The sequence below is a fragment of the Lepidochelys kempii genome, chromosome 3, assembly GCF_965140265.1.
Source record: "Lepidochelys kempii isolate rLepKem1 chromosome 3, rLepKem1.hap2, whole genome shotgun sequence".
In the NCBI taxonomy this organism is placed as follows: domain Eukaryota; kingdom Metazoa; phylum Chordata; order Testudines; family Cheloniidae; genus Lepidochelys; species Lepidochelys kempii.
The window spans coordinates 151,403,032-151,430,056 of record NC_133258.1 but is presented as its reverse complement, the minus strand read 5'-3'; the positions used below and the strand labels follow the sequence as shown (position 1 = coordinate 151,430,056).

General features: G+C 40.6%; 1 protein-coding gene across 1 annotated transcript in view; it reads left to right on the top strand.

Moving 5' to 3' along the window:
* The window catches only part of KIF6 (kinesin family member 6), a 286,955-nt gene that overhangs the window by 248,893 nt on the left and 11,037 nt on the right, over nt 1–27,025 (top strand). The window contains exons 17-19 of the mRNA XM_073338562.1: nt 14,181–14,265; nt 14,906–15,041; nt 17,067–17,161. Of these exons, the coding sequence (XP_073194663.1) occupies nt 14,181–14,265; nt 14,906–15,041; nt 17,067–17,161 (316 nt within the window). The remainder of the gene's footprint in view (nt 1–14,180; nt 14,266–14,905; nt 15,042–17,066; nt 17,162–27,025) is intronic.

The window sequence follows — 27,025 nt, the reverse complement described above, 5'->3', positions numbered from 1 at the left end:
TCTTCAGGTCAGTTGGGCCTAATGAAATACATCCTGGAATAAGGAACTGGCTGAAGAGATCTCTGAGCCATTAGTACGGCCCTACCATGTCATGGCTGTGAAAAAACACGTCACAGACCGTGAAATTAGATCTCCCTCCATGAAATCTAGCTATTGGAGGGGCGGGCTGGGCATGCACCAGGCTCCAACTACTAGTCCGGGCAGGGCTGGGGAAGGAACAGCCCTTCCTCTGCACAGTCGCTCTCGCAGGGGAGGGAGAGATCAAACCCACCTCTGGCTACCTCCCAGGGCTGCAGCAAGCTCCGTGGCTGCTGCCTTCAGAGCCCAGCTCTGCTGCCTTCAAAGCCCAGCCTAGCGCAGAAGTAAGGATAATAATCCTGTGACCCCCCCCCAAAAGCTTTGCAAACCCCCAGGATCCCCTTTTGGGTCAGGACCCCCACTGTTAAAACACCTGAAATTTCAGGTGTAAACATCTGCCCATGAAATTGACTAATTTTAAAATCCTATGATCATGAAATTGACCAAAATGGACTGAATTTAGTAGGGCCCTAGCCATTAGTGATTATCTTTGAGAATTCATGGGGGATGAAAGAGATCCCAGAGCACTGGAAAAGGGCATATATAATACCTATCTGTAAAAAGGGGAATAAAGACAACCCAGGGAATTATAGACCAGTCAGCTTAACTTCCATCCCCAGAAAGACAATGGAGCAAATTATCAAACAAATCAATTTGTAAGCACCTAGAAGATAATAAACTGATAAGTAACAGTCAACACAGATTTGTCAAGAATTTGTGGATGAGGGAAGAAGTAGATGTGATATATCTTGACTTTAGTAAAGCTTTTGATACTGTCTCACACGACCTTTTTATAAGCAACCAAGGGAAATACAGCCCAGATTAACATAGTATAAAGTGGGTCTGTTACTAGGGGTTTTGCTGAACCCAATGCTCTTGGTAAATTTGCTCTTTCCAAGGCAGTGGCAGGAAATAAATCAATGGGGACACGGCCAGTCTGACCAATAGATAGTTGTTGCAAGCAGGCAAACAAAAGTGCTTTTACTCAAAGCTTTTACTTTATTTAGTCTCCAGCACGTACACACGTCCGCAACAGGTTAGTAGAGCACCCCAAATGAACCCCAGATTAGTATTTACCCAAGGTCTTAAGGAGGTCTTAAGTGGATTTCTGTAGATGTCCAGTCAGCCTTCCATCTGCAGCGGAACTTGAAGGTGTTCAAGTGTCCACTGAGCTCAGGTTTCTTCCTCTTTTTATATGCAATGTGTTAGTATTACATAGCTTGTTCATCAAAAAAACTGCCGGGCAGAAGTTAAGTGTGGAGTTTTCCAGCCTGTTAGGCAGGGAATTTTCCATCAGTTAACCAGCTGTATTTCACATAGTAATAATTAACTATTGCCAGACTTTCCATCTTGCAAAACCGCATGCTTCGGCAAAAAGCTCAAGTCAGGAGGGCACAGGGTCATGTTTACTACTTGTGGTCACTCACTTCCCCGCTCCCCTCCTGGTCTGTTAGTTGTGCTAAGGTTTCAGAAAGGCTTCCTTTTAGCTGCTTTTAGCACTAAGCATAACAATTGGTATTCCTGCTGCTGGCAATGGTCTAGGCATGTTACTGCATTCTGGGCTATCAAAAATTTCCCCATCCTACAGGTGCATAACTGGTTGGAAAACTGTATTTAGAGAAGAGTTAACAATGATTCACAGTCAGACTGGAAGGGCATATTGAGTGAGGTCCAACAAGGATCTGTCCTGTGTCCAGTTCTATTCAATGTCTTCATAAATTATTTGGATAATGGCATAGAGAGTACACTTATAAAGTTTGCAGATGATACCAAACTGGGAGGGATTGCAAGCACATTGGAGGACAGGATAAGAATTCAAAACAATCTTGACAAACTGGAGAAATGGTCTGAAACAAATAGGATGAAATTCAGTAAGGGCAAATACAAAATACTACACTTAGAAAGCAATAATCAGTTGAACAAAAAAATGGGAAATGACTGCCTAGGAAGGAATACTGCAGCAAAGGATCTGGGGGTTATAGTGGATCACAAACTAAATATGAGTCTTCAGTGTAATACTGTTGCAAAAATACCAAACCTTGTTCTGAGATGTATTAGCAGGAAAGATATAACTAAGACACGAGAAGTAATTCGTTTCCTCTAATCGGCACTGATAAGGCCTCAATTGGAGTACTCTGTCCAGATCTGGGCACCAGACTTCAGGAAAGATGTGGCCAAATTCTAGAAAGTCCAGAGGAGAGCAACAAACATGAGTAAAGGTCTAGAAAATATCACCTATGAGGAAAGGGTGAAAAAATTGGATTTGTTTAGTCTGAAGAAGAGAAGATCTGATAACAACCTTCAAGTGCGTAAAAGATGGTTATAAAGAGGATGGTGATAAATTGTTTTCCTTCTCCACTGAGAACAAGACAAGTAGTAATGAGCTTAAATTGCAGCAAGGGAGATTTAGGCTACACATTAAAAAAAATGTCCTGACTTTAATGGTAGCTAAGCACTGGAACAAATTATTTAGGGAGGTTGTGGAATCTCCATCATTGGAGGTTTTTAAGAACCACTTAGACAAACACCTGTCAGAGATGATCTAGATAATACTTTGTCCTGACTCAGTACCGGGGTCTGGACTAAATGACCTACCAAGATCCCTTTCAGTCCTACATTTCTGAGATTCTGTTATTTTAAGATCTACACCAATGTTTCTTGAAGTAGGCACCCTGAAGGATTAACCAAGGCACACAGAAGGTGTATAAATTAAGATGTGTAGGCCTTTAACAAAACGTGGCTGATTGCCAGGGGTATGCAATCGGTTTCATTCCCCTAAAAGAGGGTTTAGCTTTCTAAAGATTGAAAAACATTGCATTAGAGCAACTGGAAATGTCTGATTATCTGATCATCTGCTTTTCTAAAGTGCCTGTTGTCATAGTAAATAGAATTGTCAGGCATTGACAATGTGAGAGTGTGCTTATTGTCAGTATGAGAGAAGAATAGTCAAAGGTTATTTCCACAGGATGTTTCCCAGTTTTTATTGTCTTGTTAGCTCAGTGTGATTCCATGTCTAGAAACAATGTGGTTCCATATAGTCAACCTCAACTGAATTTGATAGTTTTCAGACCTTTTGGAAAGAAGCTATAAAATTGTCTTCCCAACACTTTGTTCGGATCCCTTCCAGCAAAGCGTCTGTTGCTGCCAATGCTGTTGCCACATTCGCTGTCTCATTTTTCTTATTCTGCAAGTATCTGGAAGCCATCTGCTCTTCACTGAGCAGATTTGGATGTCACACACAGTGCAACCCCAAATTCAAAATCTATTGACTTCATCAAGGATGCTGCAATACTAGCAATACTTTTGTCAATCTTCCCCTGTGATGGGTTGGGTCACAGAAACCCCCTTGGGACTGCCAGCTGATGTGCTGAAACTACCCCTGAGCCCATTTTCCCTGGCAGCTTGGGACTGCAGAACCCTGCCTGGTTGTGCCAGACACGCTCGCCTGCTACAACCACAGCCCCAGGTCTGAACCATGTCCCTCAAAAGCTGCAGGCTTAACTGAAAACAGCTTAAGAAGTGTTCCTGTCTCCAACACCCAGATGCCCAGTTCCAATGGGGTCCAAATCCCAAATAAATCCGTTTTACTGTTTTTTAAAGCTTATACAGGGTAAATTCAGAATTGTTCGCCCACTATAACACTGATAGAGAGATATGCACAGCTATTTGCCCCCTCCTCCCACCCCAGGTATTAATACATACGCTGGGTTAGTTAATAAGTAAAAGGTGATTTTATTAAATACAAAAAGTAGGATTTAAGTGGTTCCAGGTAATAACAGACAGAACAAAGTGAATTACCAAGCAAAATAAAATAAAACACGCAAGTCTAAACCTAATACAGTAAGAAAGTGATTACAGATGAAATCTCACCCTCAGATGTTTCAATAAGCTTCTATCACAGACTGGACGCCTTCCTAGTCTGGGCACAACCCTTCCCCCTGGTACAGCTCAGATGGTAGCTAGGGGATTTCTCATGATTGCAGCCCCCTTTGTTCTTTTCTACCCCCTTATGTACCTTTTGCACAAGGCAGGAATCCTTTGTCTCTCTCTGGGTTCCCACCCCTCCTTCTAAATGGAAAAGCACCAAGTTAAAGGTGGATTCCAGTTCAGCTGACATGATCATGTCACTGTAAAACTTCATTACCCACTTACCAGCACACAGGTATACAGGAAGACTTACAAGTAAACATAGCCATCTACAGTCAATTGTCCTAGTTGATGTGAGCCATAAAGATTCCAAACCACCATTAATGGCCCACACTTTGCATAATTACAATAGGCCCTCAGAGTTATATTTCATATTTCTAGTTTCAGGTACAAGAGTGATACATTTATACAAATAGCATGACCACACTCAGTAGATTATAAGGTTTATAATGATACCTTACAAGAGACCTTTTGCATGAAGCATATTCTAGTTACATTATATTCACACTCATTAGCATATTTTCATAAAATCATATAGAGTGCAACATCACATTCCCCTCCCACCATCTTCTTTACTTCTCTTTTGCAGATGGAGAACTCTCCATTAATGCGTTACAGCTGACAGCCCCAGCCAGCAGTTTTGACTGATGCTGCTTAGGCATGATCTGACTCCAAAAATGCACTTGTGTTAGTCAAATGATTTCCAAATTTGGAAGTATTCAGCTCTTGATGCAACTCCTTTTGCATGGCCCAAAAGACCTTACGGAAGTTGCATATGAAACCTCTAAAAATGTGTCCAGTTGACTCATAATACCAAAAAAGCTGCAAGCATGGGTGTTTTATTTAATATTCTTTCAACTAACTTCACCATACATTTAGTATAGAGCACAAAATAAACTATCTTGTGCATTTATATGATTATTTGCACTGATATTGCACCCATCCTAACCCTGGCCTCTAATTTAGACTCATAGACTTTAAGGTCAAAGGGACCATTGTGATCATCTCAAACCTCACCCACCCACTCCTGAAATAGACCCCTAACCTCTGGCTGAGTTACTGAAGTCCTCTAATCATGGTTTAAAGACTTCAAGGTACAGAGAACCCACCATTTATAGTACTTTAAACCTGCAACTGACCCATGTCCCATGCTGCAGAGGAAGGCAAAATAACACAGGGTCTCTGTCAATCTGGCCAGGGGGGAAATTCCTTCCCGACCCCAGTTAGACCTTGAGCATGAGGGCAAGACCCACCAGGCAGATACCTGGGAAAGAATTCTTTGTAGTAATTCAGAGCCCTCCCCATCTAGTGTCCCTTCTCCAGCTGTTGGGGATTTTTGGTACTGTCAGTCGCTGACAGGCCACATGCCATTGTAGGAAATCTCATCATACTACCCCCTCCATAAACTTATCAAGCTCAGTCTTGAAACCAGTTAGGTTTTTTGACCCCACAACTCCCCTTTGAAGGCTGCTCCAGAACTTCACTAATTTTACTGACATCCAGAGCATTTTTGTGGAGGCAAGAAAGCAGCAATTTGGCCAGTGTCTCACTGTCTTTTCTACATGTATACCTCTAAGCATATCACCATTAATTTGAACATGCTGGATAATTGAGAGATTGACCAGTTTTATTTACAGTTGTAGTTGTATTAATGCAAACAGTCAAATAACTTGCATTCCTGATTTCCTTAGTCAAAATCTGTACAACTTATCAATGCTAGTCAACGAAATGATGTAAAATGAGTTTGTCTGAACTAAAAGAACTATTGATTGCACTTTCCAAGGCTTCTGGTGTGGTTACAAAATGATTATAGTAACAGATAAACGTGTTCTTAAAATAACTGCGCATAAACAGCCATCAGAAATTTGTTCAGAGGGAGCAATTTTGGATCGGACAAGGTTGTCATCCCTTTTGGACATTTCTTTTCTGGGGAGAGCTCAGCATAAGCAGTGAACTTTCAGAGTGGTAGGGGAATTGGAGTCTTCTCAACACTGCTGTTACAGCATCATCCAGCAGCAGCTGTAGGACCAACAACACTCCCAGATTGTAAGAGCTAGTGAAAAAAGGCTAAAAATGTCTACATTAACTCAGTTAAAGGGGTAGATAAAACCTCACCACATCTTCCAGTTACTTTTCCCAACCTACGAAGATTTTCATATTACCGAGATTGAAATTCAGCCACCAAGGTGTCATCCATTCCCCAGTCTCACCCAAACACAGGGTTAAACATTTGATAGTACTGGCTGGATCATATCAGGGAGAGAAATAGATTTGGGTTTCATTGGCTTACTGAAAACATCATGACCTATTCTTTCTCACCATCCAATTTAAAGATCCCATATACACATTAAATGAGAGGGCGGACAATTTGGATCCCTGCAGAACACCTCTTGAAAGCACCTCAGGGCAGAAGAACAATTGCCCCAAAGTACCCTCTGGAATCTCCCCAAGAAATAAGAGCAAAGCCACCAAAAGACTGCACCATTTGTTTGTGTTCGCATTAGCAGATGAACTAACTCCACCTCATAATCAATGGTATTGAAGACAACTGATAAAGCCAACAATATCAACAGGGATACATGGTCTTTATCCAGCACAAGGAGGAAGGCATCTACAAAAGCTTTCTCTGCAGCTCTGTGAAGTACCCAGGGTCATACTCAGAATGACAAGAATCAAGGTGATCTGAAGTGACCAGGTATACTGAGAATGTTTTCACCAATATTGACCTAAAGTCAAGCAGAGAAGACCTGGCATTTGTCTCCTTAAGATATTGCTGTTCACCTATGGATGCAGACAGCTCAGTCCAAACCTACTTCATCTTATCTACATAATGATGTTGAATGTCCTCTACAAGAGGAACGAGTCTCTAATCAGCCATCAAATGAAGACAGGTTGGATTAATTTTAAATAAATCTGCTGATCCAGACTTAAAGATTCTGTTGGGGTGAAAGGGAACTTTTCTTTGCCACCCACACAGCCACCACATGACATTTCAAAAAATCTTTATGATGCATTTGGTAAGAATCAGTGTGGGATTTATACTGCCAGGGCTCTAACTGTCTTCCTTCCCCCTTCACTTGTCTCAGATAATCCATAAACCATGATGACCTGTCAGGATGAAGCTGGGAAAGTGAATATCACTTCACTGATATGGGCCACTTCATTGATGGTTGAGGACAGAAAAATAAAGTCTTACCACTCCCTGGATTGAGTAGTCTGCCGAAGAAACAATACTGTCCCTCCTAATCCTGCAGAAATGCTCGGGTTCCATTAATCTCTGAGGACAGAAATCAAACAGGTCTCTCATCCCATCAGGAGACATGTATCCCAACCTCATATACCAGGCATGATCTGGGCAGAAGCGCTATTAGCCCACCTCCTGTCCCAACCCAAACACAGATAAAAAATCTGGCCAGCTATATGAATTGAGGTAGCAACCAGTGGACATCATGGTAATTGTGAAATCCCGCACCAAAAGAATTGTCATCAACATAGATGTTAAATTCACTGAGTACTCTCAGCCTTGGTTCCTCCTAGCAGGAATCTCAATACCTCATGCAATGACTTTGCAGTGCTACAGAACAGTTGCAGTACTAACTACCAGTCCTGTCTTAACTTCATCCCAGGACTTTCAGACAAGATCAGCACACTGAGTGAATTCCTGGCTCCATTGAAGTCAATGGCCATTGACTTCATTAGGGCCTGAATTGCACCCACTGTATTTAGTCTAGTTTTGGGGTGGAAGATCTGCATTACAGGCTGGATACAAACAGCATGGCCAGACATCCTCACTCATTTCCTTTTGATTCATATTGAACTGAGCATATGACTAAAGTCAGCTGCACCAAAACTTGGCCAGCACGTGTCTTGCAAATTATAGACAGTTGATGCTTTATTAATCACTAACTTTGCATTGATCAGCATGAAGTGAAGGCCCAAAAACTTGTTCATTGGTATCCCAATCTTCTGATAGCTAATTAAGTGTGAAACCAATGGAACTGAGACTAAATGATCTTGATTTTGGATTATGCTTTACTTTCAATCCTCTCCTTTCTTGTCTCCCCTTGCCTACTACCACAGACATCAAGGGACCCCCACCTTCACCACCAAACACCCTGCCAGATCTCTACAGTTCCAGCATGAGACAATATTGTTCAGCCGTCTCAGCCACCCTTAGGTAGCCATTGAAGAGCTGCAACAGCTGACTGCCCAAATAAGGACTCCCCAGGGCCGGCTACAAAGTTCATCTATAATGTAGATTCCCTAACTCAAACAAGCCCAATTGACAGTTATTCCCCCAAATGTAATAAGTCTCACTTTCCTGCTTTGGGAGACACCACTCCAGCTTAATCCTATACCCTTGCCATTGAGCACAGCTATCTGGGTTTGACCTACATATCAGTGAAGGGAGCCTAATCTTGATTTCACTTTAATTGACCAGTTTATTGGTTACTCTGGCATGTGTCTGTCTCAGTCTCCCCTGTCAGAGATGATGCTGTTTGATAAATAATTGTTTCTGTGAGAAGAGGTTACTTGAACCTGCAACTCCCACATCCCAGCTGAGTGCTATAACTACTATGCCATAAAGTCAATCTTTCATACATTCAATATTTACTTATTTATACAAAGTGGAACAGCACCGACAAGAGAGATTGCAAAAAACTCAATAGCCCAGTGGCTAGGGTATTCACCTGTAATGGGGGAGACCCAACTCCAAATCAGGCATTTGAACCAAGTCCTCGTATTTCCCAGGTTTAGGTCACTGTTCTAAATCAGACTGAGCAAGAATTCTAATATGAGTCACCTACAGCCCAGCAGAGTACTCTAACCTCTGAATTATTGGTTGTTCTATGGTCCCATGTTCTCTCCCTTTGCCCTCTCCCTCCTGTCAAAAAGCTTTAGCAGGACTCAGGTTCATCCTGGTGCAGAAAGGGATTTTTTTGAAATCTCAAAAACTTTCACAGCGTGGGAAATCTTCTCCTCGCTCAGCAGGATAACCTCACACTTTGCCAGATTATGGATGGAAGCAGATTCCAGAACCAAACACTCCATCTTCCACTGAGAACACCCTGCATCAAACCTCAAGACGTTAAGTTCTAGGAGCTGTTGGTGAGAGTGCCCCTGCTGTCTCAACTGTCCAGAAGGTGCACATGGAGAGAGATGGCCTCTATGGTAGTCAGGATCCAACCATATAGGGCTTTATAGATTGCATTGAAGAGGAAAGGTTACAATGTGCTATCCAAACATACATGGAAAAACCTTTACTAATTACTGCTGCCTCGTCCAGCTGGGCATCCAAGAAGACCACATTATGAAGCTCACAGAGACAAGCAGGCATATCCCATCAAAAGAGGAAGCAGATATCGTGGCCTTTTTTTCTGAATGTTTCCAACCAGCCCATCAACATCACCTCTGTCTCACCCTGACTAAATTTCTGTTACCTTCCTGTCATCCGAGCTCTTATCTTGACCAGGCCACTGGGGGGAAAAAACACTGAACCATTTGGATCCAGCTGTCATTTGCATCCTGATGACACTGCAGTTCAAACATCTCACTCTTCTAACAAGCAAATGAGAAGGCTCAAAAGTAATTTCTGTCACTTTATTTTTGTATTGAAAATGTTTATTCCAAACTTTTCAACTAGACTTTTTCATGGACGTGCTTAGATGTTATTGTAAAGGGCAGTATAGGAACCTTAAAATGGATGGATGACACGCCATGTGCCCATTTAATGGATCTAGAAAGAGAATAATATCATCATTCAACTGTCAAGTGTGGCTCTGGGTAATAAAATGGGCAAGATAACTGATGACAAAAACCTTATGTAATCTAGTGGCAAAATTCAGTTAATAAACTTAGTCGACTTTCTAGATCAGTGAGTGTTTTCTGACCATGTCTCAGGTGTTATATTATTCCCCTAGATAGATTGGCATGTGTGGAACACATTAAATTTGGACTTATTCATCTGCATTTTTCAGTATTTACTACTTGTACATTTGGAAACCATTGGCAAAGTTTTAGTCACATTGGTTTCAGAAATTCCTGTGGCTTGAGTACAGCTGAATTGGAAACACTTTTTGTTCCATGTGCCAGGTATTTTGAGGAGCAACCCAATATGATGACATGTTTCAAACAAGAGTCTTCAATGAGTGGAAAACAAAAATAGAAATCTGTATTTAACCAGAAGAACTCCTAACAGAGATACCAAAGCTAGACCATGTATTCCAGGTATCATGCTACTGAACACAAGTTACACAAACGTGTGAGGCCAATGATAAAATCATACAGAGCAAAGCAACACAATGATGGACGGCCTTACTGGCATCTGTGCTAAAATTCAAAATAAGAGACAACATAATGGATGTGGCTTTTTTTAAAAAAAAAGCCCCCATAAATTTAATGTTTTCAAAGGTTGAAGATGAGACGATTGTTTTATTTTAATGCATAGAACTTACCACCTGGTAAAATGTTTTAAACACCATATTAGAAAATAATTAGTGGTATGATTGATTCAAAACCCCCAATCCAAATACTTCAACCTTTGGGAAAGTTTGAATCTAGATCTGCATTTCGCAGTTCTTGTCCATCTCTATTTTTATATAAAATGTGTCCATAATGCCGTCCTGGAGAAAGTCACATCCACTCCTTAATCAAACGAGACAGGTTGAACTGGCCTAGGGGAGGAATCAAAAAATAAGGAGAAAGTCTGAGTAACTCCACTCCCCCTACAAACAAAAAGAAAGGGGGATTCTTTTTAAACCAACCCAAACAGTATTGTAGGCTCCAGCTTAATAGCACAACAACCTCAGGACTGAGTTTGCCAAGAGTAGCAGAACTGATAAATAAAAGCAATATAAAGATTAATTGGACACTGAAGTCAGCTCTAACTGTGATTATTTTAAGTGACTATAAATTTAAGTAGTTAAACACAAGATTGTCTGATGCTGAAATGAAAAGCTTTGACTGCAAAGGTACAGCTGAAGGGCAGGACGTAATGTTAATTGAGGTACTAGGACAATAAATCTCTAGAATGTTTGACTCCTAGAACAAATTCAGGGCCAGTAATATATGGGCTCCCTAGAGAGATTAAAGTTCAAAGTCACAGAGCGTTTCTTTACAAAATTGATCTTCAGTTTGATTGTGGACAAAAATAAGCCAGAATTTTTCAAGTCAGTTGACTATAAAGTCTGCCATGGTAACACTGATGATAACAGTATGTATCACTTACTGAAAATAGTGTTTTTCATCCCTGCTTATCACAATGCTTCACAAAGGTAGGTAAGTATTATCAGTTTCCCCATGAATTCTTTGATTTACTGAACCATGACCAGCAGAACTGCTGACAATGGAGTTGACTGAATGCTACAAATTCCGAAGGGGAGAGAAGGGGTACACAGGGAACACTCACCCTGCACCTCAAGAGCATCAGGAGTCCTTTGCTGCATTTTCTCCAATGTATACCTGTACCTTAATGAAGCAATCTGACCCACTAGATTTGTTCTCCCTACAGTATTTTGGCATAACTCCCATTGGAGATATGGATGGATAAGGGAGGAGACTAGGGGTGCAATCCTGATCCCACTGAAACCAATGGGTGTTTTACTATTTATTTCAATGGGGCCAGGACTTCACCCAAGATCACTAAAGCTTTGTCATTATCTATTGTGTTTTATTGTAGTGTATTCATATAACACCACTAATTTTGATACCTCTTCTGCCATGAATCTGACACTTCTTTTGACTCATATGTTGTTTGTTTTAACATCCAAAAGGGTTTCATTTCTTAATGTGTTTAGAGCACCCACTCCACCACAGACTGCCCCACTAAGCCCTACCCTGCTCTTATAGTCTGCTTATATGGAATGGAAGTTGTGTGTGCAGTTTTTGTTCGCTTTCAGTCTGTATTAACACACTTGACCTTATGTACTTTTGGTGAAATTAAATATGTTTCAATCTCATTTTTGATTAATCTAGAGGGTGTAACAACAAAAGATTAATGGTTTTAGCTGGAACACTGGCAGGCAAAGAGAGATCATTACTACCCTCGTGTTCCAGCCAGAATTCCATTCCTTGAAGCTAGGGTACACTCCTTAGGCCTAATGAAAGGTTGACATATAATTTATTTTCTTGGCTGAAATAATAATTGAGATGGAAACCAAAGTGTATTGTACAGCAAATCTTTTGTTCCTTGAATTTTTCTTTAGTTACAAAGGCAAAACTTGTTTTTTTGGGAACCTTAAGACACTCCCTAGAAATAGAAAGTGATTTTGTAATTGTTGTGCTTTATTAGTAGGTAACTGGACATTTCCTTTCATTTCTGAACTGAGCCCATTTACTTTAATCCTTGTTGGGAAGGTTGTTTCCCAGAACGAGAAAATATTGTAGTGTGTGGAAGTTCAGTTCTAAGGCCCATTCTGATTGTCAACCTGTCCTGCAATGACTCAAGAGCATGAATACCAAACTCAGGGCAGACTGTTAAGAAGCAGGGCACAAACCCCAAATTGGTTGTGAGTTCTATACTTAGATTTCACCAACCAATTATCTAGTGTAAAGTCCTCAAGCACTATAACAGCCTTAACATGGAGTCACAGACAGTTCCCTTGGGAACTCTGATCTATCTTACCGCCCAGGTAAGCTTACCTTTCTGATAGATGGTCCCGTACATCAAAGATCACAGCAATATTCAGGTTACTCCCAGTCCCAAAGGACCAGTCACTTACCCCAGGTCAATTGCACCTTAGATCTCACACCAAAGACAACACTTGTAATCAATCCTAAAATAAACTATCTAAAGATTTATTAACTAGGAAAAGGAAATAAGAGAGGAAATGGAAATAAGAGAGTTATTTACAAGATTAAAGCAAGTAAATATACACACAAATGAATTCTCATCTTAAGTTTCAAAAAGTAATAGAAGCTTCTATAATAAGCCAGCTCTATATGTCCACTGAGGAATCCCTTGCTTATGCCTAGGAATCTTGCCCCCCAAAAGTCCAAGCAGCAAAGAGATACAGTTCCTCCTTTTTAGGGCTTTTTATTCCTTCCCCCCTTCTGCTTCAAGTTGCAAATTCTGCTGTTGGGACAAATTAACTTGCACATTTCCTCTTCATGGGGAGGAGAGGAGCAATCAACGAAGTTCTGAGTCCCCTGATCTTCCACAATAGTTCATCCGGTGTTGATAGGACTCCTTTGTCAGGCAAGAGTTGCACCTACTGTTGGAAACTAGTATTTCACACTCATTAATACCTCTCCTGTCTGGTGATTTCCAGTTACAAAGCAAACACTTAAATATTACCTTATAACATGTGATACAGATATTTGCATGCAGCAACTTACAACCATTTCATAAACTTTAAACGCTAAACACATTCTTATAATTCTAATACCTATTTTAATAGTATTAACATCCAGGTAAGCTAGACTGGTTCCAGCTTGTATTTGTCAGTATTCAATTGAGACCTAGGGCCTTGGCATGAGCTGGCATCTAGTCTGCCAGCATCACAGTGATCAGACACATTCTGGCATTGTGATGTAGAAACCATCCAGGAACTTGGGCCTCCAGTCTGACCTAATGTATCTTCTACCTCCTGACTTTCAGCAAATGTTGAGAAAACTGCTGCTGAAGCGCAAACATACTGTCTAGCAGCAAGGATCAGGTTAACAAAGTTAAGTGAAGAATAAAAAGATCCTAAGTTGCTTTCCATGCATTTTAGGCTCTATTCTATGGCAGTATTTCCCCTCACATTTCTTTTTGCCTCCTCCAACCTCTTGCAGCACATCAAGTTTCAAGCAGTTCCCCTTGTTTATATTCAGTAGTTGAATTTAGTGCGTATCAAAGTTAATCTTCCCCACAGTTTGTACCTCAATACTCCTTTTTGCTATTCCAGTCCCAGGCTCCTCCACCTCTGCTGTTGGACCTATGTGTAATTCACAGTAAGGGCCAGCTTCTGATCTTGCATTCGTTTAACTCCACTGAAGTCACTGGAGTTACACTCATGTGAGGAAAATCAGAACAAGGCCTAAGTTAGGATTTGGAACCCAGATCCCCAGAGGGAAAGACTAATGCACTACCCCATAGTACTACTTAGCACCTTTCAAGCTGTTCTTATTCTAATTAAAATGCATTTCCCTGCTCTGTATGATCGTTGCTAACCCCTGATAACCTCTACTTGTAGGTGTTGCCAGTCCTTCTGAAGATCTACATGAATCTGATCCCGGGGAAGAGAAGCTTCGAGCACAAATTGAAGAAGAGAAAAAAAGGTGTTGTTTCTGCCTCATCACATACTTCAAATATCAAATTAAAATGACATCTGGATATGTGCAGTGTGTCCCAATAAGACTTCAGTACTCACCACTAACCTCTGCTTTGCTTTGACATTATTACAAATATGCCATCTTTCCGGTTCACTATTAACTTTCCACTTTCAGTCTAAAATGTCAGCTAGTTTCCTGTAAAATATAATAGAACATCAATGGGAAATCTGTAAGCCTGGTCTGGCAGTCTAAACATAGTGCAATATGTTACAGTACTGAGGATCAGAGTTAGCAATTTATTCATTGGGATCAGAGTTAGAAATCTGCTCTTTGGTCCTAAGCTGGCAGGGGCTGGGAGTGCTACCAAGACAACATACTTATCCATCTGTTATTTGCTCCCATGGCCATTTCAGGAGCAATAAATGATTTGCTAGGCTCGGGTTTTTGTATCTGCTGCCCATAGAAGCTCTAATAAAATATGAGATGCTCCCCCATCCCTGGCTTTGAGACATTGTTTTGAAGTTCAGGGTTGGTAACTGCCATGGGTAGCATAAAACTACATTAATGATCTGTCAGCATGTTTTCCCAGAGCCAAAGACAAAACTTCTCTGTTCTGAACAAACCCTCTTCGCCTTTCTCACTGCAGTTATAAAACAATGTTCAATCGCTTGAAAGGGTTGAAGATAGAGATTGAACACTTGCAGCTTCTTATGGAAAAAGCCAAGGTGAAACTGCAAAAAGACTTTGAAGTCTGGTGGTCTGAGGAGGCATCGAATCTGCAGGTATCGGAATGTCTCCTTTAACGCTATGCAAATATAAAATTAAATCTGCACTTGTTGCCTAAAGAAACCATTGATTAGATGGGAAGGGGACTATTATGGTTGAAACTTTGGTCCTGATTTTCCTCACTCTGACTCTGGTGTAAATCAGAACTCGATAGAATTACACTAGTGTAAAATTAGTGCAAGTGAAAGGACTATCAAGCCCTTCCCCCCCCCCATTGTGTGCCCTAGTTTGGCACCTTCTTAAACATCTTCCAAAGAAGTCATTTTCACATAAAACCTAACTCAGAAACAATACATGTTAATCATGTTTTCAATATCTTTTAACTTTTTTTTAAACGTTTTACTTCAGAAACACTTGTCTGAGGAATTCCAAATGGAATTGAAAGATCTTGGTGACATCTATTGCACCCGCCTGTTCTGAGATGGGGAAAGGCCTGCTCAGGAAGATGTTTACGAGGATACTGAATACATTGGAATGATGCATTCGATTCCAATGAATTTTTAAAGAATGTAAAGTGACCAGGGGAGACTTAGGGCCAGATTATCTCTTATTGCTCACAAAATCTATGCTGCTTTACGATTTACATGGGGTTTGGAAGATGGCAGCCACCACCAGTAGCACATCCATTAAAGCCAACACAGGCAACTGATTTCCAACTTCCCCTGGTTTTGATGACCCCTGTAGCCCTACAGAATTTCTAAGCTCCCTTGTGGTTCACCTATTCTCAGCTCAGAATGCCAGCACATCTCCTGGCTCTCCAGCCAACTTCCACAACTGATACTGTAGCCAACTTTAGGAAATCCACAGAAGCAGAAGCAGAGTCCCCAACTTAATAATTGTAGTTAAAACACACTAAATAGGTTTATTTTAAAATAATATGTTAAAAAGTTTGTACCACAGTGAAACAAGCTAAGATACAGGGCTTCACAATCACAGGAGATATCACAAAGGCAAAAAACATCACAAGAGATATCATTCTCATAGGCTTTCTCATTGTCACTTCTCTAAAAGTCTTTCCTTGCAGGATTTCGCTAAGATATAGATGGTGGTGACAATAACATGTTGAAAGGGAGCCCCATTATGTCTGCTAGTAGAAGATCGTCCCCAAACATTTGAGATCATGTCTGCATGTCGTAACTAATTATAACAATGATAAGATGTGAGCCTAAATTAAAAAGAATGTGGAATCCAAGTATTATGTGACCACGTGGAAGACCATATATACTCCTTGAGTAAAAAATTATAAGTAAATAAAATTTTAACATGTTCAGCCAATATTCCTTTTTGTTCCAAAAAAATCTATATTAATAACTAAACTGTAGTTTTATAAAAACATTGTAAAGAAATGTATTGAACGTACAGTTAACTTCCATGAACTTGTTATCTTGATATGGCATCAGGCAACTTAACTATTTTAAATGCAAGCTTTGGTAGCAAAACACATGTCAAGTGAAAACATTATAACTGTGTGGGTGACAATGGGGAGGGGATTAATGGCCTTGCTATCTGCAAACACAGCCTTTCAGAGAGCTGTGAAGTATAATCCTTGTACCTACTGGAGGATGTCTTCTGTGTCTGTCCACAGGAGAGGCCCAAGATCAGCCTCTCATGATTCATCAATGGAAGCTTTAGAAATCAGGACTAAATAATTACTTTGATACCTTGAACCTTGACCTATCTATATATCTAAACACACTAAGTAACTCAGGTCAGCTGCTGAGACATTTTGAAAACCTGAAATTTGAGCTAGAAAATTCTTAAACTACTCCTTAAAACACTTTCTCAGAATGCCTACAGGAGTTCTTGTGACAACGATAAGATCAGCAGGAGGATGCAGCTAAACTGGAAAGCATTGTTTGGATACAAGGCTTTGGCTGTGATTCTCAAAGGCACTGAGGATTGGCCTAACTCTGTTACCATTGCAGTCAATAATAAAACTCCCATTGACTTTCATGGGAGCAGAATTAGGCAGATGTTGAAAGCTTTTAAAAATTCTACCCTGCACATTTCTGTTTCTCTAGGACCAGCAAGAGAAACTACCAGTGAGCAATTCAGCAAGTGCCTTGAGGGCTTCCCCCCAGTCTCTTGAATCCCAGCAACATCTGTATACTAACAGGTAAGCTGAATGTTTTACTTCCCCATCTATGCAGCCGATAACAGCATTAATTGGAGCTTATTGCCTCTCAGTTCTTCTGTAGGTTGCAGACATTTTCTGTGGAAAACAGCTTCGTAAAAATTGTGTTGCACCTGGGTAATCATGTATTGCTGAGGTACCACAGTGCTGGGCATGAAATGGACTGATGGACAAATAGATACAAAAGAAATATTTTTATCTTTCACTTATTATTTGCAGTAGTATTTAGGGTGGCTAGTTGTAGTGTGAAACCTTGTTTTACTGTGAAAAATCTTCTATTGCTATAGTTATTGTTCTTCACTTGATTTTGATAGCAAATCTGATATCTCAGAATAGGGAATCATTCCCTGTATCTAGAAAAGGCAGCCATCTTCTCCATCCTGTCATTTGTCACTTCTGATTTCACAGCCTACAATTTTAGGCTGAGAAGGTAAATCTCTCATATCCATCCATTTTGTGGAGTGATGTCATTGCACATATGTAGAGAGAGGCTTAGTTCACACATGAATTTACAGTTTTCATGTTCCAAGATTAAACCGATGGAAAAGATTAACCTATTTCTAGTGGCGTTGAGCCCCTTCTCTCATCCCCTGCTAGAGATGGCCTTATTCCCTGGTTTATAAAGATACTGTACGTCAACAATGTACTTAGCTTTGGAACCACCCAAATTACCTCACGTGTGCCATTAAATATTGAATATCGTGGTATGCCCATGGCTGTGAGACAAGTTAATTTGCGTTATGGCTTTATTACAGCTACCTGCAGTAGGTGCCATTAAAATCTTAGCATATATTGTACTATAGGAATACATTTATCATGGTATTGGCAGTATTTAGAATGGGGAATATTACAAATACCACAGTTAATTTAACTGCTGTAAGTGATCAGTGTATGTCTTTGTCAAGGCTGAATCCCCACACTGTCACTCCAAGTGCAGAAAGTGGGGGCCTGCAAGGATTTTAAAATTAATACTTGCCACTCCAGGCTTGTATTACACTTCCAAGGTTATAGCTTCTCTCTGACCTTGGCTTGGTAAACGCTGCCATCACCCAAATGCAAAAAAAAAACCTTTTGAACCCAGGAAGAAGCACTTGGGAATTCCTCCTTGTGGTGTACCCTCAAGCCCTTTCACCCCCCTACAGGGAAGAGCTGAGAAAGAAAACAAAGGAAATTAGCTGTTGCTACCAGCTAATCAAACAACAGGCACAAACCCATGAGGACACCAAAAATCTAATCCTGTTCTTAAAAAAGGTAAATTTTATTAAAAACAAAAAGAAAGAAAATACATCTGGAACTTAGGCTTTTGCTAGATTTTAAAAGAGCAAATCCAAAAATTAAGCACCCAACATAGCTTTCTTGGGGGTTCAGCTTAAAGGTTACAAGCAAACAAAAGCATCTGGGGTTAGCACAGAGGAGTCCACAATCCAAAAAATAAATAAAAGAAATAACCCTAATTGCATCTTTTTAGACATTCCCTAATTTTACTTACATATCTAAGGCTCCAGATAAGTAGGTTCGAGGTATGAATTGATAATCTGTAATCAGACCTGGCTTAAAGCTGTTTACAATATTACTGCTCCATGTCCCTGCAGCCCGGAGAACAACAGACAAAGGGAAAGTTTCTTTCCCTATTTTAAAAAGTTCTACCTTCCCATTGGCTCTTTTGGTCAGGTGCCCACTCCTTTCCTTTTACCTGTGGGCTTGTTAACCCTTTACAGGTAAAGCAAGCAGAGAACAGACCAAGAGGGATTTTACAGCTAACTGGCTGGCTGGGTGTCCATCAAATGGAGGTACTCCCCTCCTCCCCTCCTTACCCCTTCAAGTCTGCTTACAGCATTTTGTCTTGAGGGTAAAGAAAAAAGGGCTGCTGAAATGAACAAACTGAAGAAAAACAATAGGGAAAACATGATTTCTCCTGCACAAACTTTACCCTTACACTAGACAGTTCCATTGTGCCAGGGTTTAGCTATTTACCGTGGTCCTGGTCCTGGAGTTTTAGGTGATTTTTATGTATCCTAGGCTGAGATTATTAAGCATCTTGAATGTAAGGACAGAGACCTTGAACTGATGTGATGTTCTATGAGGAGCCAGTGTAGTTGTAATTTTGTTTTCCCGTATCTAATTTCACCTTTGAAGTTACTTTTGTAGTGACCTTTTGAAGTCCACTGTTCTTCTTTTCTCATAGTTTCATGGAGAGTTAATCTTATTTTATGTTAAGCTCTTTAAACCAATTTCACACAGGTATATTTTCAGTGTATGCACACACAATTAGAAACACAGCTCTTTTATTGTGAGGGGGAGCTGCAGGCTTAGTATCCCACTGTGCATGAAAATGTACTCTTGCTCTTTGGAACCTGGTTGAGGCTTTAACATTCTAGAGGGAAAGTTTCCAGTTTCACACAGTTTCAGAATATGGAAAAGGAGTACTTGTGGCACCTTAGAGACTAACCAATTTATTTGAGCATAAGCTTTCGTGAGCTACAGCTCACTTCATTGGATGCATCGGATCCACTTTATACCCAGTAGACTCAGTAACGTTACATTATGTAGGATGAGACCTTGGCTATAACTTCCCCTCTCTGTTACATAGTCCTGGTTCACAGATGGCCCTTTGTTACCCAATCCACCAAGAAACTGGTAATATGTTCATATAAATTGATACTACCATCATCACCCATCCGGCAGACTGGTCACAAGTAGAAGCTGATATGAATTATATACCATAGAAAGTTGTATGTAGATCAGTGGAAACAGGGAGCCATATCCGAGAAGGAATACAGTTAGAAGATATGTTGAATGGACATAAAATCTAACACTTAGTGGGCTCCCTGTCAGAAATGTAAGACTACCACTGACAGAATAAGCACGCACTAAAACCATTCAAACTAGCTCCTTGGTATGAACAGAGGCAAATGCAGACTTCAGGATTAGAAGTAATAGAATGTCTGTCTTGGCACATTTCACCATCCCAGGATACAACTCAGGGATTTGGCTAAGGTAACCTTTCTCAAAATCTATATATTCATTCTAAGAAAACCCTTTGGTCATGAGTTTTGGTTTGAGTGGGAGTTCTGTTGGAGGAGAAGGTATTTGTGTTTGTTTGGTTTTGTATTGGTAGTATCTGTATGTGTAGAGGCTTGTAGGGGCTTTGTGCTGGGAGAGAAGCTGAGCCCTGATTAGGGGGCGGGGCTTCACTGACTAGGGGTCCTATAAAGGTAGCAGCCAGTCGTGCAGCGGCACAGGAGCTAGCACAGAGCTGTAAACAGGGGAGTTTGTCTTGTGGTGCTTGTGTGGGGTTTGGTTTTGCTGTGAGTGGTGGTGTTTTGGTGTGGTTTGTGTTTCCCAGATTAACAGGATTTAGGTGGGAAGGCTATGACAGATTCAGAGGTGGCAGTGGGAGTGACCCATGTAGCAGATGACACAATGAAGATGACTGGATGTGGAAGCTGTGGTATGTACATGATCCTGGAGGGGGCACCTGGTAAGAGTTTTGTCTGCATGAAATGCCGTCTGATAGAGCTGATGGAGGAAAAGATCAGAGGTTTGGAGATGCAGGTGGAAAGTCTGGTAGAGTTTAGGAAGGGGTTTGAGCAGATTATGGAGCAAAGACATGAGGTATCTGAAGGGAAAAGCTCAGACTTGCAGATGGAAGCAGGACTAGGGAATTCTGAGGGGAGACTGGGTGAGGAAAGTGGTCAGTGGAAGCATGTGACTAAAAGAACTAGGCAGAGGAAAAGACGGGCTAGTGAAGGAGAAATAGAGCTTCAGAATAGGTTTGCAGAGTTGGAAAATGAAGAAGGGGCTCAGCAGGTAGTCACTGAAGGTGACAGGGCAAGGAAGAAGAGAAGAGCGGTTAGTCCTATAGGAAAAGGGGAAGAGTTAATGGAGATTACACCAAATATGAGCCCCAGGAGGATACAGGATGGGTTAAAAAGGATTACAAGGGAGAATGGGAATGGAAAGAACTTGCAGCCAGAGGGAACAGGGGATAGACTGGAGAATAGCACCGTCACTAGGAAAAGGCAGGTCTATGTGATTGGGGACTCTTTACTGAGAAGAATAGATAGGCCTGTAACCAGAGCTGATCCAGAAAATAGGAGGGTGTGCTGTCTTCCAGGTGCTAAGATACGGGATGTAGACCTGAGGTTGAAAAGGATTCTAAAGGGAGCGGGAAAGAATCCCCTAATTATCCTTCATGTGGGAACAAATGATACGGCTAGATTCTCGCTGGAAAGTATTAAGGGAGACTATGCTAGGCTGGGGAGGACGCTTAAGGAAATTGAGGCTCAGGTGATCTTTAGTGGGATTCTGCCTGTTCCTAGAGAAGGGCAACAAAGGTGTGACAAGATTATGACTATCAATAGATGGCTTAGGCAGTGGTGCTATAAGGAGGGCTTTGGGATGTATGGTCATTGGGAGGCATTCATGGATAGAGGACAGTTCTCTCGGGATGGACTTCATCTGAGTAGGGAAGGAAATAGACTTCTAGGATGGAGGCTGGCACAACTGATTAAGAGAGCTTTAAACTAGGAATTTGGGGGAGATGGTTGGGAGATGTCCAGGTAATCTCCACGCCAGAATTTAGCATAGAGTGGAAAGAAAATGAAGTAAGAGTGGATACAGCTGTAGGTAGGAGGAAGGGCAGTGTAGATACAAGTCTAATAGGTTATACTGGTAGTAAAATAACCGTGCCTAATAGGGTACAGAATGTGAGTGAGGCCAAACAGCAAAAATTAAGATGTTTGTACACTAATGCAAGGAGCCTAGGTAACAAAATGGAGGAACTAGAGTTACTGGTGCAGGAAGTGAAACCAGATATTATAGGTATAACAGAGACCTGGTGGAATAGTAGTCATGACTGGGCTACAGGTATTGAAGGGTATGTGCTGTTTAGGAAAGACTGAAATAAAGGTAAAGGTGGTGGAGTAGCACTGTATATCAATGATGAGATAGAATGTAAAGAAATAAGAAGCGATGAAATGGATATGACTGAGTCTGTCTGGGCAACAATTAAATTGGGGAAGAAAACTATTAGAGCCTCCCCTGGGATAGTGCTTGGGGTGTGCTATAGACCGCCGGGATCTAATTTGGATATGGATAGAGCCCTTTTTAATGTTTTTAATAAAGTAAATACTAATGGAAACTGTGTGATCATGGGAGACTTTAACTTCCCAGATATAGACTGGAGGACGAGTGCTAGTAATAATAATAGGGCTCAGATTTTCCTAGATGCGATAGCTGATGGATTCCTTCAGCAAGTAGTTGCTGAACCGACTAGAGGGGATGCCATTTTAGATTTGGTCTTGGTGAGTAATGAGGACCTCATAGAGGAAATGGTTGTAGGGGATAGTCTTGGCTCAAGTGATCATGAGCTAATTCAGTTCAAACTGAATGGAAGGATTAACAAAAATAAATCTGCAACTAGGGTTTTTGATTTCAAAAGGGCTGACTTTCAAAAATTAAGGAAATTAGTTAGGGAAGTGGATTGGACTGAAGAATTTATGGGTTTAAAGGTAGAGGAGGCCTGGGATTATTTTAAATTAAAGCTGCAGAAGCTATCGGAAGCCTGCATCCCAAGAAAGGGGAAAAAATTCATAGGCAGGAGTTGTAGACCAAGCTGGATGAGCAAGCATCTTAGAGAGGTAATTAAGAAAAAGCAGAAAGCATATAGGGAGTGGAAGAAGGGAGGGATCAGTAAGGAAAGCTACCTTATTGAGGTCAGAATATGTAGGGATAAAGTGAGACAGGCTAAAAGTCAAGTAGAGTTGGACCTTGCAAAGGGAATTAAAACCAATAGTAAAAGGTTCTATAGTCATATAAATAGGAAGAAAACAAAGAAAGAAGAAGTGGGACCGCTAAAAACTGAGGATGGAGTGGAGGTCAAGGATAATCTAGGCATGGCCCAATATCTAAACAAATACTTTGCCTCAGTCTTTAATAAGACTAAAGAGGATCTTAGGGATAATGGTAGCATGATAAATGGGAATGAGGATATGGAGGTAGACATCACCATATCTGAGGTAGAAGCGAAACTCAAACAGCTTAATGGGACTAAATCGGGGGGCCCAGATAATCTTCATCCAAGAATATTAAAAGAATTGGCACAAGAAATTGCAAGCCCATTAGCAAGAATTTTTAATGAATCTGTAAACTCAGGGGTTGTACCGTATGATTGGAGAATTGCTAACATAGTTCCTATTTTTAAGAAAGGGGAAAAAAGTGATCCAAGTAATTATAGGCCTGTTAGTTTGACATCTGTAGTATGCAAGGTCTTGGAAAAAATTTTGAAGGAGAAGGTAGTTAAGGACATTGAAGTCAATGGTAAATGGGACAAAATACAACATGGTTTTACAAAAGGTAGATCGTGCCAAACCAACCTGATCTCCTTCTTTGAGAGAGTAACAGATTTTTTAGATAAAGGAAACGCAGTGGATCTAATTTACTTAGATTTTAGTAAGGCGTTTGATACTGTGCCACATGGGGAATTATTAGTTAAATTGGATAAGATGGGCATCAATAGGAAAATTGAAAGGTGGATAGGGAATTGGTTAAAGGGGAGACTACAACGGGTCCTACTGAAAGGTGAACTGTCAAGTTGGAGGGAGGTTACCAGTGGAGTTCCTCAAGGATCAGTTTTGGGACCAATCTTATTTAATCTTTTTATTACTGACCTGGGCACAAAAAGTGGGAGTGTGCTAATAAAGTTTGCAGATGATACAAAGCTGGGAGGTATTGCTAATTTAGAGAAGGACAGGGATACCCTACAGGAGGATCTGGATGACCTTGTAAACTGGAGTAACAGGAATAGGATGAAATTTAATAGTGAGAAGTGTAAGGTCATGCATTTAGGGATTAATAACAAGAATTTTAGTTATAAGCTAGGGACGCATCAACTAGAAGTAACGGAGGAGGAAAAGGACCTTGGAGTATTGGTTGATCATAGGATGACTATGAGCTGCCAATGTGATATGGCTGTGAAAAAAGCTAATGTCGTCTTGGGATGCATTAGGAGAGGTATTTCCAGTTGGGATAAGGAGGTTTTAGTACCGTTATATAAGGCACTGGTGAGACCTCACCTGGAATACTGTGTGCAGTTCTGGTCTCCCATGTTTAAGAAGGATGAATTCAAACTGGAACAGGTACAGAGAAGGGCTACTAGGATGATCCGAGGAATGGAAAACTTGTCTTATGAAAGGAGACTCAGGGAGCTTGGCTTGTTTAGCCTAACTAAAAGAAGGTTGAGGGGAGATATGATTGCTCTCTATAAATATATCAGAGGGATAAATACCAGAGAGGGAGAGGAATTATTTAAACTCAGTACCAATGTGGACACAAGAACAAATGGATATAAACTGGCCACTAGGAAATTTAGATTAGAAATTAGACGAAGGTTTCTAACCATCAGAGGAGTGAAGTTTTGGAATAGCCTTCCGAGGGAAGTAGTGGGGGCAAAAGATCTATCTTGCTTTAAGATTAAACTCGATAAGCTTATGGAGGAGATGGTATGATGGGATAACATGGTTTTGGTAATTAAATATTCATGGTAAATAGGCCCAATGGCCTGTGATGGGTTTTTAGATGGGGTAAGATCCAAGTTACCCGGGAAAGAATTTTCTGTAGTATCTGGCTGATGAATCTTGCCCATATGCTCAGGGTTTAGCTGATCGCCATATTTGGGGTCGGGAAGGAATTTTCCTCCAGGGCAGATTGGAAGGCCCTGGAGGTTTTTCGCCTTCCTCTGTAGCATGGGGCACGGGTCACTTGCTGGAGGATTCTCTGCTCCTTGAGGTCTTCAAACTACAATTTGAGGACTTCAATAGCACAGATATAGGTGTGAGGTCTTTTTTAGGAGTGGTGGGTGAAATTCTGTGGCCTGCATTGTGCAAGAGGTCAGACTAGATGATCATAATGGTCCCTTCTGGCCTAAATAAAATATCTATGAATAAGTCTGTAATGCACAGTTTATGTTGACTATTATTGTTTATGGGGCACTTTACAAACATTTTAGAATAATAAAATACTTAATTTGTGCCATGGCTGTTCGGAATGTCATTAATTAGAGGTAGCAGAGATGATCAGGTCTCAGAAAGAGAAGAGATATCCCCAAGTAATACATGATAATCATAGAATATCAGGGTTGGAAGGAACCTCAGGAGGTCATCTAGTCCAACCCCCTGCTCAAAGCAGGACAAATCCCCCAATTTTTGCCCCAGATCCCTAAATGGCCCCTCAAGGATTGAGCTCACAACCCTTGGGTTTAAGCAGGCCAATGCTCAAACCACTGAGCTATCCCTCCCCCCGCATAATGTCTCAGGTCAATTTATAACTTAAGTCCAAGAACAGTTTGGTAATCCGTGTTAGGTTTAAATGGACAAAATTAACAAATTTGTGGCCAAATATTTATCTTCCTTTAAATAAAACAGTGTTTCAGCCCTTAGCAACTCACACAGAACTAGTCTGTGTTACTAAGGGGTCAGTTCTATAAAGTGCTAAGCAAGGGAACTTAGTACCTCACAGGATCAGGCCTTAAAGACCCAAAACCACTGGCTTGATCTTTCTTCCACTGAAGTGAATGGCAAAAATCCCATTGATTTCAATAGCAGCAGAACAGAATTTAGTACCTTGTGGTTTGTTTTGTATAAACACACACTTACACACAAGCCATTCTCAATGTATTCTACATGAGATTTACCTTCCTATAGGAAAAGTGCTGTGTTACACAGGTAAGCTAGTGTTGCCTTACTCATATTACCATCTCTGATGTATTTCAGATAGCTGAAATTTATACCAGGCATTTTCTAGAGGCTTAACCAGAAACATTCATTACAAAACGAAACTTGCTTGCTCTGCCATTCTTGGGACAAGGCTTCATGCCAGGTAGTTTTGAATATTTTATAGCCTTCTCTGATCGCAAACAGTAATCTGAAATGTTCAGAAAACATAAGGGCCAAAAGAGATTTCAAATAGTGATTACAATTCTTGGTAGCGATGGGGGTGTACGGGCAACCTATTAAGAAAAAGGTCAACAACATCTGATGAGTTAGAGGAAGAACAGCCAGAGACATCAAAAATAATATTAAATTTTTGTTCCATTTTCTTAGGTTTTGTGTAAGCTTTAATGACGTATAATGAAAATATCCATGCATACAAATAAGAACAAAAAATGTTACCTAATAAGAGCATAAGGCTTCAAATAAGATCTTTAGAGTACATATGAAGTGATACTAATTGTAAATCCTCCTAGATCTTCTAATAAAAGTTTTCAAATCTAAATTAAATTTATCATCTCATATATCCAAAATTTCTAGACTTAGTGCAAATGCAACATGTGAACAGCTCCTAACAAGTGTCATATGAGGCTGTTAGAAGCAGCAAATCCAATCCATTCAAAGGAAATTAATTTAGTCACAATGATGAAAAAGTCTGTAATGGGGAGAAAACAGAGAAAGGCTGATCATCTCTCCAGACTGAAAAAGGTCTATGAATATCTCAACAAACGCAGAGTGAAAATATAATGTGAAGGGGAGAGCAATATGAAATACAGAAAACAAGAGACTATTTTACTAAAAAATATACCTGATGAAATTCCCAAAGCATCAGAAAGAGAATGCACTCACTTATCCACACGGTCGTCAGCATAAAGCTGTGAGTTAATTGCAATTGTGTGGGTGTGCATGTGTCTGTCTGTGGCATCCTACTAACTCTGTAAAACATCTTAAATTGTACAATTCTGGCTCAGTACTCCTTTGCTGCTCCACACCAAAACACAAGGATAGTATTCAGTTCATCCTGGTGGATAGGCATTCCACGATTCCTCTCTCACATTGGTTTTTATTTAGGAAGTTT